This window comes from Sturnira hondurensis, unplaced genomic scaffold, assembly GCF_014824575.4.
Source record: "Sturnira hondurensis isolate 20B ecotype Veracruz unplaced genomic scaffold, ASM1482457v3 Scaffold0008640, whole genome shotgun sequence".
NCBI lineage: Eukaryota > Metazoa > Chordata > Mammalia > Chiroptera > Phyllostomidae > Sturnira > Sturnira hondurensis.
In genome coordinates, this window is record NW_028081271.1 from 14,054,539 (window position 1) to 14,074,976 (window position 20,438).

Below are 20,438 nucleotides of genomic sequence, written 5' to 3' on the forward strand. Positions count from 1 at the left end.
GATGAAGATGGTCAAAAGGCACAAATTTCCAGCTGTAGGATGAGTAAGTCCAAAGGATGCCATGTACAACACAACAGCTATAGTTAACACTGCGTATGGCCTATATGAAAGTTGTTAAAAGAGTAAATTCTAAGATTTCTCATTGCAAACAAAACAATTTTTTGGTATCTATGTGATGGATGTTAATTAAACTTATAACAATTTCATAATATACGTAAGTCAAATCATCATGTGTATATCTTAAACTTATACAGTTCTCTGTATCAACTGAAACAAATTTATATCAATGAAATTGGGGGGAAAAACAAAACAATGGTGTGTGCGTACAGACCACCAAAAGTAGGCATGCATACTCAGAGATAAGCTAGCTCCAGATTTTTACAAAAAAACTAGTTTTGTGCTGTTAAGACATTAAAGCTGCTCCTTACTAGCAACTCTGATACAAAGCTAGACCAGGTGAGCTTCCCATGTTCTGAGGAGCCTCAGTCTTACGTCTTCTCAAGCTGTGTTTTACAGTTTGGATATAATAAAGAGGTAAACAATGACAATCCAATGAAAAAATGGGCCAAAGGACCTAAATAGGCACTTCTCCAAGGAGGACATACAAATGCCCATAGACATATGAAAAAATGCTCAGCATCACTAATCACCAGAGAAATGCATATTAAAACCACAATGAAATATCACCTCACACTGGTAAGAATAGCCATCATCAATAAATCAACAAACAAGTATTGGTGAGGATGTGGAGAAAAGAGAACCCTAGTACACTGTTGGTAGGAATGCAGACTGGAACAGCCACTGTGTAAAACGGTAAGGAGTTCCCCGCTCCAGAATTAAAAATGGGCCCATGCTGGTGTAGCTCAGTAGATTGAGCATGGGCCTGCAAACTAAGGGATCGTGGTTCAATTCCCAGTCAGGGCACATGCCTGGGTTGCAGGCCAGTTCCCAGCAGGGGACGCGCAGGAGGCAACCATACATTGATATTTCTCTCCCTCTCTCCTTCCCTTCCCCTCTAAGGATAAATAAATCTTTTAAAAATTTAAAAATGGAATTGCCTTTTGACCCAGCGATTCCACTTCTGAAAATATAGCTTAAGAATTCTAAAACTATAATTCAAAAGATTATATGCACCCCTATGTTCACAGCAGCATTATTTACAATAGCCAAGATTTGGAAACTATCCAAGTGCCTATTTGTAGATAAGTGGTTAAAAAACGATGGTACATTTACACAATGGAATACTATGCAGTAGTAAAAAAGAAGGAATTCTTAGTTTTGCCACAGCCTGGATGGAACTAGAGACTACTGTGCTAAGTAAAATAAGCCCGTCAATGAAAGACAAATACCATGTGATCTCACTTGTAAGTGGAATCTAATGAACAGAACAGACGAATAGGCAGAACAGAACCAGAGGCCCAGAAACATGGAACAGACCGACAGCTCTGCGTGCAGAGGGGTAGGGAGAACCAGCTGAAAGAAGGCGAACGGATCGGTCAGAGAACATATACGCATGACCCTCAGACAGTGGCACTGCTACTGACTATGGGAGTTGGGGTCAGGGCTGGGTGGAAGGGGGTAAAGAGGGAAAAACTGGGACAACTAATACCATAAAAAATAAAATATTTTTAAGCAAAATAAAAAGGACTCCTTGTCATCTGCACAAAGTACTTACTGCTTCAGGTTACAGTGACACCTTTTTGAGAACAACGAACCTTGTTTTTACAATCTACTACAATTTCAATTTATGATATAAGGACTGTAACAACCAACCCAAGGAACCACTACAGACCACAAGATAAATACAAGTAAGAAAAATGGGTAGTTCGCCACAGAAAGCTGCAACCACCACAGAGATTTCCTGTGAGGCATCACAACTCATAAGAACCCATGTATTTGGAAACAGCTCTCTTGAGCTTGGCCAGTGATGAGGAGATAAGGACACCCTCCACCAGAAGGACCTCAAGGTCAAGCTCCCTGAGGGTTGGGATGTAAAGCTGATATTCGGGTTGCCAGGACAACTCTATCCATCTTTGATGGCATGAGACAATGACTTGCAAATCCAAGAGGCTAAATACTGATTTATCCTTTTAAAAGAAAACATTAAAAATCACATGTAGTGTATCTTTATTGCTTCACTTGCTAATAAAAGGCACACTTGTGTTCCAACTATGAAACCCAGGTGCTCAGCAATGCAGCACAGATCACGGTCTCTAACAATGTCCCAAACCCACACTCTGAGGGCGTTAAAGACCAGAGCTGCCAACAACCATTGCCAAGAACGCAAAGAAACAAACTGAATTCACAGACATCTTACAGCTCCTTCTGCGATGATTTTATTATAAATATGTTATTCTGAAGTAAACAAATATGGCATTCACGACTATCTGCAAACTTGTTCTAAAGGAACAAAAGGAAAAATGGAACCAGGAATCGCTCGAAAGTAGAGACAAACAGCAAAGACACCTGCGTGCCATGCTAAGTGCTCTTCCCCCAGGAGGTCACAGAGGTTAACAGGGAACCACATTTCTCAGCAGCCTATTCAAGGGAAGTAAGCTTCGAGTTTGGTGATTTGTACTTGTTCTGTTACCTGAAGTGCTCCTCTCCTCAGTCCTAGGAAGTAGAATGGGAAGACAGTCTTCAGATCCCAGTATCAACAAGACAGACCTTGACTTCGTATTTGTAACTCTGCTCACCTACAAAACTTCACTATTTGCCAGGAGCAATGTCCGAGTAGTCCTTCAGCACTCCAGCCATGTGTTCATTATGAGTCTTAAACCGTCGCTTTTTCTGGGAAGCGGGCTTTTTCCTTCTCTGAATAGGGGCCTACGGGAAACGGTAAAAACAGAAACAACAGATACTCAAAGGGGTAATGCAGTAAGGATCTACTAAGGATGCCCGGAAAGCAGCAGCAAGCGTATCTGACCAGTCCTTCTGCTTTGCAGCCCAAGTCACACACACCAGTCCACAGCATGCTCCCAGCCACAAACAGGAACCAGTGCTTTGGTTATGATCCTGGGTATGTCTCTACCTAGAGTAAATGGACTGGCACAAAAACTTCCCAGAACTATTCTAGACACTAAGGAGATAAAAAGAGAGGTAGTAACACTTTGATTTTTTCATCACTATCATGTGGTTTAAAAATATATCCATCACCACCAATAAGAAAAAGATCAGAATAGGACAACACACAGAGATACGACAAAATTGGGAAGTGGATGGACACGGAGATTTGTTATTATAATTCTCTATTCTTTCCAAAATCTGAAATACTAATACTACATGATAAAATCAATAAGCTAAACAATGACAGAAAACCATAAAGTGCTGCTATCACACTAATTTCATGGAGATCACTGGTAGTCAGTCTTTTTTAAGGAGTCCTAAAAATTCACTGAAAATACACACGGTCACAAAGAAGGCAAGTTACACAGCCTGATGGTGGACAAGGAAAAAAGGGCGAGAGGTACAGCAGCCAGAGTCTAGCGAGCTGGTGAACTATTCCTCATCTGGGCTTTGCCCTTGGACTAACACAGGTAGCTGACTGGCTGGTACAGACACCTTCGTAGGTCTTCATTCCACTAGGAACCCCTCCTCAGAACAGGACTTAGCGCTACAAAGACAGGACTCTCTGGTTCCAGAGGGATCTGAAAGTCAGCAATAACAATTCAGTGTGATCAGGACTAAGCAAGAGCCGGGCACCAATACTACAGAGCTCACTGGAGCAGGGCATGGAGAAGGTGCACAACTGATGCCTTAAAGGTCAAGAACAGGACCAGGAGGCGAATATGTGAGCAACCGACCAAGGTCAGTGCAGCTGGAGCCTAAGAGCAGATACCGCTAGGACAGGGGGCAGTCAGACGGGGAAAACTCTTACATGCCTGGGGAGTAGCACTTGATGGCAGAGATCTGCTGGCCCTCCATAAGCACATGCTGATCTGGTTTGCAGCGGACCAAGGCCAATGGATTGGGGCACAAAGCCGAGAGGGAGAACTGACTACTGGTTCTTCAGAGAGAATGCAAGGCAGCCTAACAGTTCAAAGAACAGGAGGACATTTTTTTCTAGCGATTACATACCACTTTCTTTGGTCCGGATTCCTGCATGGAAGAAATACCCTGTCGCTTCAGATATTCTTCAATTTTCTCCTCATCCATTGAATCCACAGTGACACTCCTCCACAGTTTCTGAAACTCTGTGCCAATAAGAGTAGTTAATTTCACAACAGATGTTAACAAACTATTGCACCTCAGTGATTAAAATTCGGGCTTCAATGTAATCCCCTCTGGCCTACAACAGCACATCTGACATTTCATTATAAAAACAAAGAAAGTAAAACAACTTTCAAACCCTGGACACTGAGCAGCAGAAGGGCCTGAGAACTCGATCTACATTCTTACAGACCAGATGGGTAATATTCTCTTTTGAGAGTCTGGTAAATGAAGGGCTATGTGCATAAGGCCTCCCTGCTTTCCTGGGGAGGAAAGGCACTTGACGCTCTTTTTATTCCAAAGATCAGTTCTCTCCATTGAAACAGTTCAAATTCCTGCTCATCTCCCCTGAGCTCAGTATACTCCATTTCCCCTCCTACTGGTAAAAGAAGTGCATGGGGACAATGGGAACCAGTTTCATGCTGAAACGAGGAGCTGTAACAGGTCACAGCCAACCCTTGAACAACATGGGTTTGAACGGCCCAGGTCCACTTAGACACAAATTCTTTTCAATAAATACATTAGAAAAACTTGGAGATTTCCAACAATTTGCAAAAACTTGCAGAATCACCATACAATTTTCTTAACATGTTCTTTTCTCTGGCTTATTTTATTGTTAAGAACACAGTATGTAACACAAATACAGAGTATGTGTTAACTACTTATATTATCAGTAAGGCTTCCAGTCAATAGCAGGGTATCAGTAGCTATGTTTTGGGGAGTCAGAAGTTACACTTGGGCCCTGGCTGGTGTAGTTCAGTGGACTGAGCATGAGCCTGGGAACAAAAGGGTCACCAGTTCGATTCCCAGTTAGGGCACATGCCTGGGTTGCAGGCCAGGTCCCCAGTAGGTGGTGTGTGAGAGGCAACCACATATTGATCCCTTGCACCCCCACCCTGCCTCCTTCCCTTCCTCTCTCTCTCTAAAAATAAGCAAACTCCTTAAAAAAAAGTTACACTTTCTGACTATGTGGGGGGCGGGGCAGGCGGGGGTTGAAGCTTGAGTTCCCATGTCATTCCAGTTTCAAGTAAATTACACCAGCTCACATGTGAAGATGTTACAATATACTCCCTCCTGCCCTTTGAGCTATTGTTGTCCTAAGTTTTACTATTACTTATGTGCTAAACACAAAATATATTTTTTAAAGATTTTATTTTTATTTATATTTAGAGAGAGAGAAAGGGAAGGAGAGAAATATCAATGTGTGGTTGCCTCTTGTGTGCCCTGAAGTGGGGACTTGGCCTGCCACCCCGGCAGGTGCCCTGACTGGGAATCGAACCAGTGACACTTTGGTTCACAGCCTGCACTCAATCCACTGAATTACGTCAGCCAGGGCAAAAATATATTTCTAATATTTTTGCTTTAATCAGCTATCTTTCAGAACAATGACACATTTAACATTTTCAGTGTAGAAAAACATGCATTTCATATTTCCTTCATTTATCCCATTTAGAGCACTCTCACTTATTTGTATGGCCCCAGGTTACTGTCTAGTACCACGTCCCTTCTGCCCTAGTATTTCCAGGTCTGGTGACAATGAATTCTCTCAGTTCCTGTGATGTCGAGAGTGTTACTTTGAAAGTAGTTCTCCTTCATTTTTGAAAGACTTTTTGCTGACTACAGAATTCTCAGTTTAAAAGTTTTTCCCTTTTGGCCCTTAAAAGGTAGCCCTGCACTGCTTTTGGTTTGCACTGTTCCAAATGAGAAGTCTGCTGTAATTCCTTTTTCCTCCTAAGGAGCTTTTCCTCTACCTTCAATACTGTCGTCCTCACTCGGCAGCAGTGTGAGTCTGATGTGCTTTCCTGTCCTTTGTGTGGAGGAACTACCCCGCCTCGGGTGTTCTCTGGGTTTCTTGCATCTCTGTTGTGTTGTCTATCACTGATTTTGGAAAGTTCTTAGCCATTCAGCATTTTCTCTGTCCCATTCTCTTTCTCTTCTCCTGAGATTTTAATTACACATCCAGACCACTTTATAGTATCTCAAAGCTAATGGATGCTCTTATTTTTTCATGTTTTTCTCTTTGTATTTCAGTTTAGATCATTAGCACTGGCCTATCTTCAAGTTTAAAGAGTCTTTCCTTGGTTATGCCAAGTTTACTGGTAACCTTATTGAAGACATTCTTTGTCCCTGTTATTGTGATTCTCATTTATGGAATTTTCACTTGATTTTGTTACGTTTATCTCTTATGCCTAAATACCCTACCTGATCATGCATGTTGTATGCCTCTCCCACTGGAAGACTTAACACAGTAATCAGAGCTATTTTAAATTCCATGTGCGAGAGCTCCAATATCTAAAGTATCTAAGAATATGGTTCTGTTAATTCCTTTGCCTCAAAAGTACACTGCTTTCCCATTTCTTTCTATGCAATTTTTTTGAAAGCAGGATATCCTCTGTAGGACAGCAGGGAGCGCAGTGAACAGTTCTCGTGCCTGGACAGGGGCACGCCTTTCCTTCTGCTGTAGCTTTTGTGTGTGGAGCGTCACTTACTGTCAGGACACGAGCTTGGTTTGGAATTCGTTGTGGCCATAGTTACCCACAATGCACCACAGGCTTTAAATTCCTCCAGCCATACCTGTGTTTAGGGTAGAGGTTCATTTTCCAGAGGATTTTGTGTCTGCTCAATCTGAGGTTTTCAGTCTTCCCTTTATGCTGCACCTAAATGATCTGTCAGCCTCCACGGTCTTGCACCTCTCAACATTCCACTGCTAACTGTTCAGCTACATGTGTTAACCTGGCACGGGGTGGGAGTTCACTGATATTCTCATTAAGCCTGGTCATAGGCAAGCAATGTGTTCCCCGGTGTCTGGGGGGTGGCCTTCTCAGGGCTCCTGCCCTGCCTCTTTCTAGCTCCAGGAAAGGGGCAGGACTTTCCTTCTGTTCCCTTCCTACCTCAGTTTAAGGACTTTGTCTCATAGGACAGAGGCAGGGAGGATTTAGACAGAACTCCATGTCTGTCCTGAAGCTTCTACTTACTGTTCCCCTCCTCCAGACCTGCCTGAAGAGGGCAGTAACTGACCCCCACCCCATCTCCTATCTTTTTTGTAAGCATCAAATAAAGTCTGTGGAGGTGGGTGCAAATTCCCATGTGTCTGCAGACCCCAGAGGTTCTATATTCTCTTACTACTTTACACTAAGTCTTTAGCAGTTCATTAAAAAATTCAACTGAAGTCTTCTAGGCAGTGTTCATTTTGTCTGTCGCAGGTAAACAAGACCTTCCATTCCATCTTTTCTTAGAGGTGTCTGTCTTTCCTTACTTAGATTTCAGGTGAAGCAGTGGCCCTGCAACCTCAGGTCTCTGCTGGATTCAAGAAAACTTGACATGTGCAACTGTCTGGGGTTTACTGCTATTGTTGTGTAGGGGCGGGGACAGTGCTTTGCCCATTCTATGTGAAAGCTGCAAGTCCCAACTACCTTTTTAGCCAAACTTTAAAAACAGTGTGACTAGCTCTGCTTGCTGTAGGTATAGGAGAGAAAGTAGCTTCAGGTTAAACTTTCAAGACAGCAACAATAACATTTTTCTAATTCTAAGAAAGCACACAAAATTGTTTTAAAATGTATACCATAACCAGAACTTTATACATCAAATTTACCATAGCTAGTGAAGGAAATACATCACATATAAAAGGACAGTTCTGCAATTTTAACCATGACTTGTTAAATTCTATCAATATGTAAAAATTACATTAATTAATTTAGTAGTGTTATAATTGTATATCAATTAAACTATAAAAGTACACATGATAAAAACACCTTTTACAGAATGGTAAATTTTATTCAATACACTTTTTACATAGTCTCTATGTTACCAGCACTGCAAAACCAGTTCCTTGAAAATTAAAACTACTTTGACTTTTCTGCTTGATGTACAGAGCTTATATACTCGAGGCTTCTCATGACACAGTCACAAAGTCAACGATACCTTCTAGAATAGTGACAGCAATGGTCTGGGGAGCTAATCTGTACACTGACATACCACCAAAATATACAGGGTCTGGTAGAAGTAACGCCTACTTGAGTGTGCTTGGTAGGGTGTATATGGGTGTAATAATTTATAGTTTTAATTTGAACATTTCACCTAAAATGTCATATGGTGTGCTTGAGTGTAATATTGCTATGTTACAGAACTACATGCTTATGATTTTATAATAAAAGATTCTATAACAAAAAAGGGGGCATTATTTGTGCCAGACCCTGTATATACAACACAAATTTTTATGGCACAAGAGACTTGCCAGTATATTAAAACAAAATTCAACTTCATTTGCTAAAAGAAACATCATTGGAGCTATTTTCGAAACAAAATTCCTGAATTTGATGTATTCCAATTATTCAGAACTCTTCGATGTATTTTTTCCAATAAAACATTTTTCCTTTAGCCCTTGCCTTTTCTTAGCTCAATGCCGTTGCAATGTTTAAATATTACATCCTCTCTGTAAATGTATTACAGCTGCATAAATACTTAAAGATGGACACTGAAAGGGAGGCCTAATCTTAGAGGCAGGGGCTCAGAGGACCCTGAATCTAATTACTTTTTAATACATGTGGGGAAAGAAAACACCCAATTGACAGAAGTACTAAGAGGAATAAGTTGTTCTCCTTTAGTTTTATAAAAATCAATGCAAGAAAATTCAAATTAAAATCAAGATAATCTTTATTTTCTATGAGGCAGGCAAAGACAACTAAAAACATCCAGTACTGGCGAGGGTGAAAAAATGGATACCTCCTCATATACTACTGGGAAGAGGTAAACTGGTCCAAAAAATTGGTTCAAACTTTAAGTATTAGGCAAGCTGTTGCAAAAATTTTAAATATGCCTTATGTTTTTTGTCTTAGCAATTCTACTTTTAAAGAACTACCATAAGGAGATCAGCAGGCAAGAACTGAGCATTATTTGGAATAGTATATCAAAAAAAATAAAAACTAAATTTCTATCTGTGGAACAGCAGAAAAATGTTTTAAAGCACATCCACATTAATAAAAATAGAATGGCATAAAACCATTAAAAAAATGACCCAAATCAGCCCCAAGGAAGTAGCTACTGGGAAGAGTCCTACTTCTAAGGATAAAGTTGAAATTGTTTAAGCTTCCAGGCAGAGAAGAAGTGACCAGCAACGAGGGAAAACTCAGACTGCCATCGGATTCATCACCAGGAACACCGGCCAACGTAACGTGGCTGCAGAGTGTCCGTGCAGATGTGGCTCAGACTGCTCAGGTCTGGTCCTCGCTATCTGTCTAATCGAACGCAAAACTACAGATCCAATGAGTCAATAACCAGACAGCTAAGCACAGGTAGATTGAGTAATGAGGTAATAAGATTGAAATGTCTAGTATTCTGGTGATTATTTCATGTTTTCAAAGTTACCAGCAACAGCTAACATTACATGATTGTTACTGTGACTCTTACTACATGCCAGGTTCTATTCCAAGCTCTAATCACTTTTATTTATATTAAATCATTTAATTCTCCTGAGAACCATGAGGTGCAGGTACCATTATTTCTATTTTGTAGATAAGAACTCTCAGACAGTGAGGGTTTACTACAAGTATTTTACCTAAGCTAGTAAGGAGGAGAGCTAAGATTTAATAAACCTACAGTTTACCTACTCAGACCATCCTTCCAACCACTGCATTTACACTGCCTCTAAATGGGTAAGATCTTGATTTAAGGCAATACTAAACGCCTTTATGAAATAAGACACATATCTAGTCATATGGAACCACAAAAGGCCCCACAAAACAACAGGGATCCTGCAAAAAAACAAAGTTGGAGGCATCATGCTACCTAATATGAAATTATACTGCAAGTCCATAGTTATCGAAACAGCATGGCACTGGCATGAAAACAGACACATAGATCAATGGAACAGAACAGAGAAGCTAGAAATAAACCCATACTTTTATTTTTATTTATTTATTTATTTTTTAAAGATTTTATTTATTTATGTATCTTTAGAGGGAAAGGAGAGAGGGAGAGAAACATCAATGTATGGTTGCCTTTTCTGCATCCCCTGCTGGGAGTTGGCCTGCAGGGAACCAGCCTGCAACCCAGGAATGTGCCCTGACTGGGAATTGAACCGTGACAAACCCATACTTTTATAATCAATTAACATCTGACAGAGGAAGAAAGCACATACACTGGACTAAAGATAGTTTATTCAATAATTAGTGTTGAGAAAATTGGATATATGCAGAAAAATGAAACTAGACCACCCTCTTACACCACACACAAGAATAAATTCAAAAGGATCAAAGACTTAATGAGAACACAAAACCATAAAAATCATAGAAGAAATCGAAGGCAGCAAAATCTCAGGCATTGCTCGTAGCAATATCTTACCAGATATAACTCCCCAGGTAAGGGAAACAACAACAACAACAAAATAAACAAGTAGGACTACATCAAACTAGAAAGTTCTTGCACATCAACATCAACAAAGTGAAAAGACAAGACATAGAATGGGAGGACATATATGCTGATACATCCGGTAAGGGATTACTATCCAAAACTTATGAAGAACTTAAAGCCCTGGCTGGTGTGGCTCAGTGGACTGAGTGCCGGCCTGTGAACCAAAGGGTCACTGGTTCAATCCAGTCGGGGCACATGTCCGGGTGGCAGGCCAGGTCCCCAGTAGGATTGTGTAAGAGGCAACCACACATTGATGTTTTTCTCCCTTTCTCTCTCCCTTCCTCTCTGTCTAAAAATAAATAAAATCTTTAGAAAAAATAAATAGAATAAAAAATAAAAAGAACTTACAAATCTTGACACCAAAAAACAAACAACCCAATTAAAAGACTGGACAAAGGACCTGAATAGACACTTCTCCAAAGAGGACATACAGATGGTGAATAGACATATGAAAAGATGTTCAACATGACTAATCATCATAGAAATGCAAATTAAAGCCACAATGAGCTATCATCTCACACCTGTCAGAGTGGCCGTCATCAATGAATCAACAAACAAGTGCTGGTGAGGATGTGGAGAAAGGGGAACCCTTTTGTGCTGTTGGTGGGAATGCAGACTGGTGAAACCACTGTGGAAAGCAGTATGGAGGTACCTCAAAAAATTAAAAATGGGTCTGCCTTTTGACCCAGTGATTCCACTTTTGGGAATATATCCAAAGGAACCCAAAACACTAATTCAAAAGAGCATAAGCACTCCTATGTTCACTGCAACACTATTTATCATCACCAAGATATGGAAGCAGCCCAAGTGTCCATCAATAGATGAGTGGATAAAACTCATTTGTGGGACATTTACACGATGGTATACCATTCAGCTGTACGAAAGAAAAAAATTTACCCTTTACAACAGTGTGGATAGAGAACATTATGCTAGGGCCATCGAGGAACACGTACAAAGGACACATGAACAAAGCCAAACGGGGTAGGTTCGAGGGTGGGAGTCTGGGATGGGTGAGGGTTGGGGGCATGGTGTGGTGCAAATGGAGACAACTGTGCCTGAACAACGAACAATATGAAAATAAAAAGAGCATTATGAAGAGCTAAGTGAAATAAGCCAGTCAGAGACCGACAGATACTATATCATTTCACTCATATGTGGAATCTAATGAACTGAACTAACAAGCAGAATGAGACAGACTCATAGAGAGTAGGATGACAACTAAGGAGGTGGGGGAGGTTAGAGAATAAAAAGATTAAACACAAAAAAAGGAGACATGGACAACAGTGTAGTGATTGAGGGGGAGGGGGGCATAAGGGGACTAAATTGTAATGGGGAAAAAAAACTTTCAGAAACAAAAAAAATTTTTAATAAACTCATCTGATTGGCAACCTTAAAAAAGGGACATATACCTAGGTCCAACTACTCTGTATTCATTACTACATAGTAAACTCTCTCCTTACTTATTCTATACCTGTGTTAAGACATGTGCTTCTATTACAGATAAAAGAGACTGAAAGCTTGCTCACAAGATTTCTTCTTTATAGCTAAGACTGCCACCTAGTGGGCTAAAACAAAAAAATCTATAGATATAATCTAGACAAAGCACTGTGAGGAGTAAAATACAAAGAAAGGAAAGAAACAGACAAATGTTAAGATATGTATCAACTTCCAGTGGGACTTCTCTGGAAACACACATACTTTCCACAATTAACAGAAACACAGTTTTTTAAAATTAGTACTTTATGCAATACTGACACTTTCAACTACAAGAACAATGACTTATTCCTGAGGTTCCTGTTGGTGGCTGTTCTCCACAGGACCTTACAGCACTGTATGAACACCTCAATAACAACAGGCAACACGATGTACTACCTGTGTGTCCCCATGTCATTTCTTCCTCAGCCTATAAGTTCAAGGGCAGAAACTTTATTCACATTAAGATCCCTCATATCAATGAATGTGCTCAATGTAAAAATGCATGAAAAAAGTGTGAAAACAATGTAGTTAACTTTCCTCTATCTTATAAACATAAGATGTACCTTTCATAGAATTCTCAACCCTGGCAATGTTCTCCCCAGCAAACAGCTGGTAACGTCTGGAATCATTTCTGATTGTCAAAACTGAAAGGAGAGTTGCTACTGGCAACTCGAGAAGCCAGGGATGCTGCCAAACAGCCTGTAGTGCAGTGACAAGCCCAACATCAAAGGAAATCACTTGGCTCAACATCTCAATCCTGCCAAGGCTGAAAAACCCTACCTCCTCCCAAACATCTTTCCTGGAACGTGCAGAGATTAATGAAAAATACCAATTTACAATAATAAACTGAACCTAGAACCTGTTTTACATAAAAAATCTTTTTATAATGTTTTAACACACACTGGATTTTCTAGAAACATACCATGTGTAATGTATATAGAATATAGTATGGTTAACTTTTGTAAATCACAGAAAAGCTGCGTTTTGTATTTTTTAGATCTTTACGAAGAATCCTTCATCATACTTATGAAAAGCATCAATTATGACATGTAAGTTGCCAAGGCACCAGATCTGTATTTCCATTTGTAGCTACCACATGGTGGACGAAAAAAAAAGGATTCTACGGAAAGTAACCTCACAGGGTGATCTGATCATGAATTCCTAACTGGGCAGGTCATGGCGGCCAGTCACATAACTTCGCCAAAAGGCTTATTTAGCTTTGTCTTCAGCAAGCCCTGCCCATTGATTCTGTGCACCCAGGTTAACACACCTCTGGCAGTTTTCTTTTCAGACCCTTCCTTCTAAGGAAGGGTGCGACCTCCCTCAAGAGGGCACATCATCTTGTTAACTATCTTGGAATCCAATCCCCGCCACCCCTTGCTTTCTCCCACTTTCATGTAATCTTCCTTAGTTCCAAATGCACAAAAGCTGCTGCAAACTGTCATTTCTTGGGAGCATTTTATCTGTCTACTCAGGTCTTGCTTCCAGGTATATTCTCTGTCTCAAACAAATTCTGAGAAAAGTTCTCTATAGGTTTGGATGTTTCTTACTTACATCAATAATCCCCTACATTTAGCAAAATAAGAGGAATATAACAAGATACTAATTATTTGTGGGAGCTGCTGGGTTAGTGCACATGTGAAGATGTGGGGAGAATGGCATGCTCTGAGACCAGGGAAGATCCCTGCCCCTTCCCGCATACTTTGCCCTATGCATCCCTCCCATCTGCCTGTTCCTAGTTACATCCTTTTACAATAAACAGTAATCTAGACTCCAAGGATGCCCACTCTTGGGACACTCCCTCTCAGAACCAGCCACATTTCTGCGAGAAGCCCGAGTCACATAGAGAGGCCCAACCGAGTGCTCAGCCAGCAGTCATCGCTGCAAGCCATCCTGGGCGTCGAGTCCAGCTGAGCCTTCGACACCAGCTGCCACTTGACCACAAACACATTTAGAGATGCCAGACTTTTTTTGTTTCTCTAGATGAAAAAGTCCTCAAAGGGAAATGCTTTGCCCATGTGGAAGAGGTGAAACAAAAATGACAGAAGCACTAAAAGACATCAAAATCTGTGAGTTCAAAAACTGTTCTGAGCAGGGGAAAAAGGTCTCTATAGGTGTACTGCATCAAATGGAAAGTGTTTTGAAGGTGACTGAAGCTTAAACATGTAAGACTAAAGACAGAATTTTTCATATTTTTTGTTCCCCCATATGTATATAAAATGTCAATTTTATATTATATCAATATAATATGATTATAATTATATATAATTCTATTACATCGATACCTTCCCTCAAATCAATTTCCAAGTAATGGGGAGAATACATCATACAGTAAGATAATATACAAATTGACACTCAGAACTGACTCAGAAGATTAAAACCAACTGTATGCCATCTACAAAGAAAATCTCTGAAACAGAAGACAGGTATAAAGTAAAAGAATGGGTGGAAGTATTTCAAATTTTTTAAAAGGTACAGGTGTTAAGACAGTCACATGAGATAAAGCTGAAGTGCAAGTGAATTAATATGACCAAGAGTGATTTGTTGCAATGATCATAGATATAATTCTTAAACTATAAATGTCAAGACTGTTTTAAACCAAAAACTGTGCAGGAAAATATACGAAGGAGTAACTAAAATTCAAAATATAGGTATCACTCATTTAACTACAAGACAGCAAACACATAACTTAGTATCCAATTCTATAATTACAACAAAAAAATCTTTCTGAAAATATACATTTCAAAATACTTGTGTAACTTTAACTTTTCTAATTTATGTTAAAATTAAGTTTCTTTTAAATAATTTAACAAAAGAAAATCACATATAAAAATGAAGAAAACTAAAACTTTCCATAAAGTTCTGATAATTGTGATATTTTTCACAAAACCATAATAATTTCATATAAAACAGTATGCTTTCTAAAAATTGCTCAAGATTTTCCAATGCTTTTTATAATTTATTTTTAGAGAGAGGAGAAGGGAGAACGAAAGAAAGGGAGAGAATTATCGACGTGCAAGAGAAAGCACCAACAGGGAGCCTCTTATGGGCACTGCGACCAGGGACCAAACCCACACCCCAGGCGCGTGCCCTGACGGGGAATCAGCTGGCGATCTTGCACTCTCTGAGATGACACCCGAACCACCACGCCACACTGGTCCGAGATGCAATGGGTTTCATAAATGGCACTGATGCATCTGTCAGTGAAGGCAAAAATCCCACTGATCTGATCCCATCCTTTGTTACTGTAAAGTTTGCAAGTGTGGTGATTTAACGCTAGAACACAGAGCAAATTCTCTGTATTATTTTGTTCATTCCACTGCTTCAGAAAGACAAACCTCTAGTTCCCATTAAAAAGGGAAAAAAATAATCTCTTCCTTTATCTAATTTGATAATCAAAATAGTAAATTACTTGAGAGTATCAGTTACCAACAAAAGTTTATTTATTTTCCCATCCTGCATCAAGATTTCATGTCAGGTAATATTTGTGAAATAAAATAATCAAGAAACTCCGTTTTTGCTACAGCTGGGCCATCAGCGCAGTAAACCATAAGCTGCTATGCCATGACTGCAAGTGCAACGAACAGAAACTCTTTCACACTGCGCTCTGAGAATGAATGTTAGGAGTTACTCTGTTCTAAGAGATGACAATGCTAAAAAATAAAAAGCAGTATTGTAATATACTATAAATTTTGTGACACACTTGTAAACTAAAGAAAGTACGTACACAGAAAAGGCTTACCTTCGTCCACAGAAAACTGACAGCTCTTATCATTGAAGAAAAGAATTTTCTTCTTATCAGGACGACTTACAAATAGTATCTGGTCCCCTAGAGCCTTAAAGATAAAGAAAATTTTTTCAGTTAACTCTCCAAATTACCTCACTACCACCACTCCCACCCCCATTTTTTTTTACAATAAAGAATTCCCATTCCTTTTAACCCTCAGTATACCATTATACAGGGTCCACTAGACCCAATTTTAGTGCTTGAGTTTCTTTCTTGAGCAGTTCTGACTATTTTTAAGGACTGCTACTTCAAGACTTTTATTCTTAGACATCTTCCAAAGTACAAAAAAAAATTTACTTATTTTTAAGAAACAGAATAAAAGTCAGTATATTTGGCAATTATGATTTGAGTTCGTTGGACCCTTTTATTAATCTAAGAAAAATAGTAGGATCTTAGTGTTTTTACTTTTCTTCAACCTTGAAATATTTTGCTACTTCATTACACCTCAATTATTTATAATAATGCTTTAAAAAAGCTAAAATAAGAAAATGAAAGAATGATCAAATCACCTAGGACTGTGAGGCAATAGTGAAATAAAGAGCCACATTTCAGTTTTTTTTACTCCATCGCTGAAAGTATTACACCATCTCTCAAGAAGATATAAAAGACCGAAGAGTCTTTGTCTTTTAGCTTTCTTAAGCACAGCTGACAATTCAGTATTTTCTACTACTCAGAGCAATGCCAAGAAAACTGACACAAGATATTTCACTATTATTAATGAATGAGAACAAAAATGCAAAAAGCCTGCGAGCACACTCTGAACTCTAAGGATGACAGTAAAATTCATCACAGAAATAGTCTCCAACTATGAGTATTTAAATGACAATACCACAGATGAATACTCTCAAGCTACGGGATCAACAAGTAAACAAGATACATCTAAGGAAATATTTTTATCCAGTTAGTTATCCAACAGGAAGGACTTCATTGCACAATTTATGTGATAAGAACCTCTGCTACCTCCTGGGCTAAAAGGACACGTACTTCCATCTTTTTGACATCTGTTTGCCAAAACATACTTGATACAGAGGTTTGCTATGCTGTTTTTTTTTCTTTAATCCTCACCCAAGAACATTTTTTCCATTGCTTTTTTTAGAGAAGGGAAGAGGAAGGGACAGAGAGAAACTGATGTGAAGGAGAAGCATCAACTGGCTGCCTCTTGTACACACTGAGACCAGGATCGAACCCACAACCCAGTTATGTGCACTGACTGGGAGTTGAACCCGCAACCTTTTTGTTACAGGATGACACTCCAACCAACTAAGCCTTGCTAGCCGGGGCACTATGCTAAATCCTTATTAAAATTTCTAGTTAAGGTGTTTTTCACCATCCCTTTATTCTTATGTAAATTATTCATGAAATGACAAAATACTGTTTAAAATAATAAAATAAACTTCACTGGACCCAGGTGGTAAGAACAGAATAAAAATTGAGCTTCACGCAATTCTGAAACAATCCCGCCTGAAAATGACATAGATTGTATGCTTTTTATGACCCCTTCAGCTCTAATCCTTAGGGAACAGAGCCACTAAAGGTAAGATATTGAAGTAACTTACACCACAAAACTGTCTGAAATAGAATAAGCAATTACTAGTTTACACCATTGTTCTACTTTTAGAATGTAATGAAAAGTCTACTGCATAGTAATAATACATGAAAATGGGAAAGAAAGAACAGAGAAGGAAATGCACCTAGCACTCTTGACTGTTACACTAAAATCCAGTAGTTCTATGTTTTAACATGCTATAATGTACACAATTTATAAACTTTGGTCACATTTTATTTTCAACATTTGTGCAGGTTAAGTTTAGACACTTTTAAGTTAAAAATATTAAAAGGGTTCTGCTTCTAGTAATGGCCAAGTTACTCCTAAGGGACCCACCCTCCCACAGAAAACTACTATAAACTCTGGATAATTTTTTTTATTTTATTTTTATTTTTTTTTAAAGATTTTATTTATTTATCTTAGAGTGGAAGGGAAGGAGAGAGAGAGAGAGAGAGAAATATCAATGTATGGTCGCCTCTTGTGTGTCCCCTGCCAGGGGCCGGAAACTGGCCTGCAACCCAGGCATGTGCCCTGACTGGGAATTGAACCGTGATCGTGTGGTTCGCAGGCCCGCGCTCAACCCACTGAGCTACACCAGCCAGGGCTGGATAATTTTTTAAAAAGTAAAAGAGCTAAGAACAAAACAGATCTTACGCCTTCCACCCACTGCAGAAAAGACAATCTGGAGTGGAGTCTAGTCAAGATAACTACTCAATTAAAAACAAAACAAACAAAAGCATTCTCTGGAGCACTGAAACGGAATCCTGAGTTGCCCAGACTGGTGTGCTCAGTAGGTTGGGAGTCATCCTGCAAAACAAAAGGTCACTAGGCCAGGTCTCCGGCTGGGGGTGTGCAAGAGGCCACTGATAACGTTTCTCTCCCTCTCTTTCTCCCTCCCTTCCTCTCTTTCAAAAATAAATAAAACCTTTTAAAAAATCTTGTGGCTTTATACATATGGTTCACAAAATTCAATACTCAACAGAAATTTATTAGATATATGAGGAAACAGGAAAACATGGCCCGTATTCGAGAGACAGAGTCAGTGCAGACAGGTCCCAGGATAAAATCAGAAGAGAAGGATTTAAAGCAGCTATAAGAAGTTGTATTCAAGAAAATAATGGAAAATTTGCTTGCAATGAATAAAAAATTTTTCAACAAAGAAACAAACCATAAAGAATAAAAAGCGTAGAAATGAAAAACACAATCTCCAAAATAAAAAGTTGCCCTGGCTGGTGCACCTCAGTGGATTGTGCATGGAATGTGAACCAAAGGGTCACCGGTTCAATTCCCAGTCAGGGCCTATGCCTGGGTTGTGGGCCAGGTTCCCAGTGGAGGCCCTGTGAGAGGCAATCACACATTGATATTTCTCTTCCTCTTTCTCCCTCCCTTCCTCTCTCTCTCTTGAAAAATAAATAAAAACTTAAAAAAAACACCTTAAATAAATAAAAAGTTCACCAACTGGGCTTAACAAATTAGAGGTAAAGAAGAAAAGTCAGTGGACACGACACTAGATGAACAGAACAAACAAAGAAACAAAATAGAGGCTGAAAAAATATATAAACAGCCTCAGGATGTAGGACAACACTGGAAGTTCTCATAATGTGTGACTTAATTCCCAAGAGAATTAAGGCTGCCAAGAGGTGGAGGAGAGAAATGAGCAAGTTTTACTCTACAGGTAACAAAGAGAATGAACCCGCTTACAGGTTAGCGTCCATCATCACCAACTGTGACAAACAGAGACTGGCAGCCTTCCCATGTGAGTTCCAAATTCAAACTGGACATGTAACCTCTATGACTCCTACTAACAGTCCCTTTAGGAGCTCAAATACCCAGCTAATTAGCCAATGTTTTTGTGTTTTAATGTGTCTGGTTCCTCACGTTGACACTGTCTACTAGCTCTGTAGTTCTCGTATACAAACAAAAACTTCTGAGAACAACACTTATGCCTTTGAGGAGAACCTTCCAGAAATATTCCAAAGAGTCAAACAAGCACATGCACCACCACACAACAGGAAGCTGTCAGAGGCACACGACAACGCCCACGACAACGGCTACGCTCTGTCCTGCTCTGCAGCAGGAATTCCAAATTCTCCACTGCCTGGCCACAACCCCAAGTATATGCAATGGAGGCTTTCAAAGTGAAAATTTAAAAATTCTTGCTATTTTTTAAAACCAAGATGACATTACTTTTTCTTTTTCGTTGCAGGTAGTGGGATGGCACTGGTTAACAAAATGATACGGGTTTCAGGCACACAGTTCCACAGCACATCACCTGTACGTTGTGCTGTGCTCTCCATCCCAAGTCAAGTCTCCATCTACTACCATTTATCACCCCATACCCTCTCCCCCACGCCCCCAATGACATTACAAATTCAAATCATATCAAAGCATAGAAAGGAGAGGTCACCTTGACAGCTTTCTGGGAATTGGGCAGTCCTTCCTCTATGTCTTCTAAAAGGATTCCTCCTAAGCCTCTCTGGTCATGCTTATCTAAGAGCCTCAGCAGGGCTTTCTTGTCCTTTAAGTTGTACTTGGGCTTGAAGGCATACTTCCCATCTATTACTTCAATTTTGGGGTTATTGACTAATGCCTGTAACAGTGACACAATTGGGATATATTATCAAAAAGAAACTCTATATATACATTCTTAATTTCTACTAATTATTTTAAAAATACACTCCCCAGTACAATGGCAAATTAAAAGTATCTGATGAATAACTAGCAGATCTATAATACTAGACATTCAGGATCCCAAACAATATACTATGGAGATCAAGATGGTGCTCACTTTTTATAAAGGAAAACTGTTTATTATTTATATAAATTATTTGGAATTTATATAAAGAAAGAAATCATTTTATCACAACTGTTTGAAGAAAGCTGTACTTACATTCTTTTGGAAACCCAAAGAGGTGAGAATCAATACAACATCTATTAACATAAAGGAGGTGAACTGGGTACTGCCTGTCTACCTTCGAAGTACAGACTATGGCATATGGGCTTTACAACGTG

General features: G+C 39.4%; 1 protein-coding gene across 2 annotated transcripts in view; it reads right to left on the reverse strand.

Annotated features, from left to right (window-relative positions):
• Positions 1-2,313: 2,313 nt before the first annotated feature.
• The window catches only part of GTF2E2 (general transcription factor IIE subunit 2), a 48,936-nt gene continuing 30,811 nt past the window's right edge, over positions 2,314-20,438 (reverse strand). Inside the window, exons 5-9 of one of the 2 annotated variants that reach the window (XM_037055311.1) lie at positions 19,834-20,016; positions 15,836-15,929; positions 4,078-4,193; positions 2,697-2,826; positions 2,314-2,613 (exon numbers count right to left, since the gene is read on the reverse strand). In XM_037055311.1, the coding sequence (XP_036911206.1) occupies positions 2,710-2,826; positions 4,078-4,193; positions 15,836-15,929; positions 19,834-20,016 (510 nt within the window). In that variant the 3' untranslated portion in view covers positions 2,314-2,613; positions 2,697-2,709. Of the gene's footprint in view, positions 2,827-4,077; positions 4,194-15,835; positions 15,930-19,833; positions 20,017-20,438 lie in introns of both variants that reach the window. The other variant, XM_037055310.1, reaches the window with a different exon arrangement.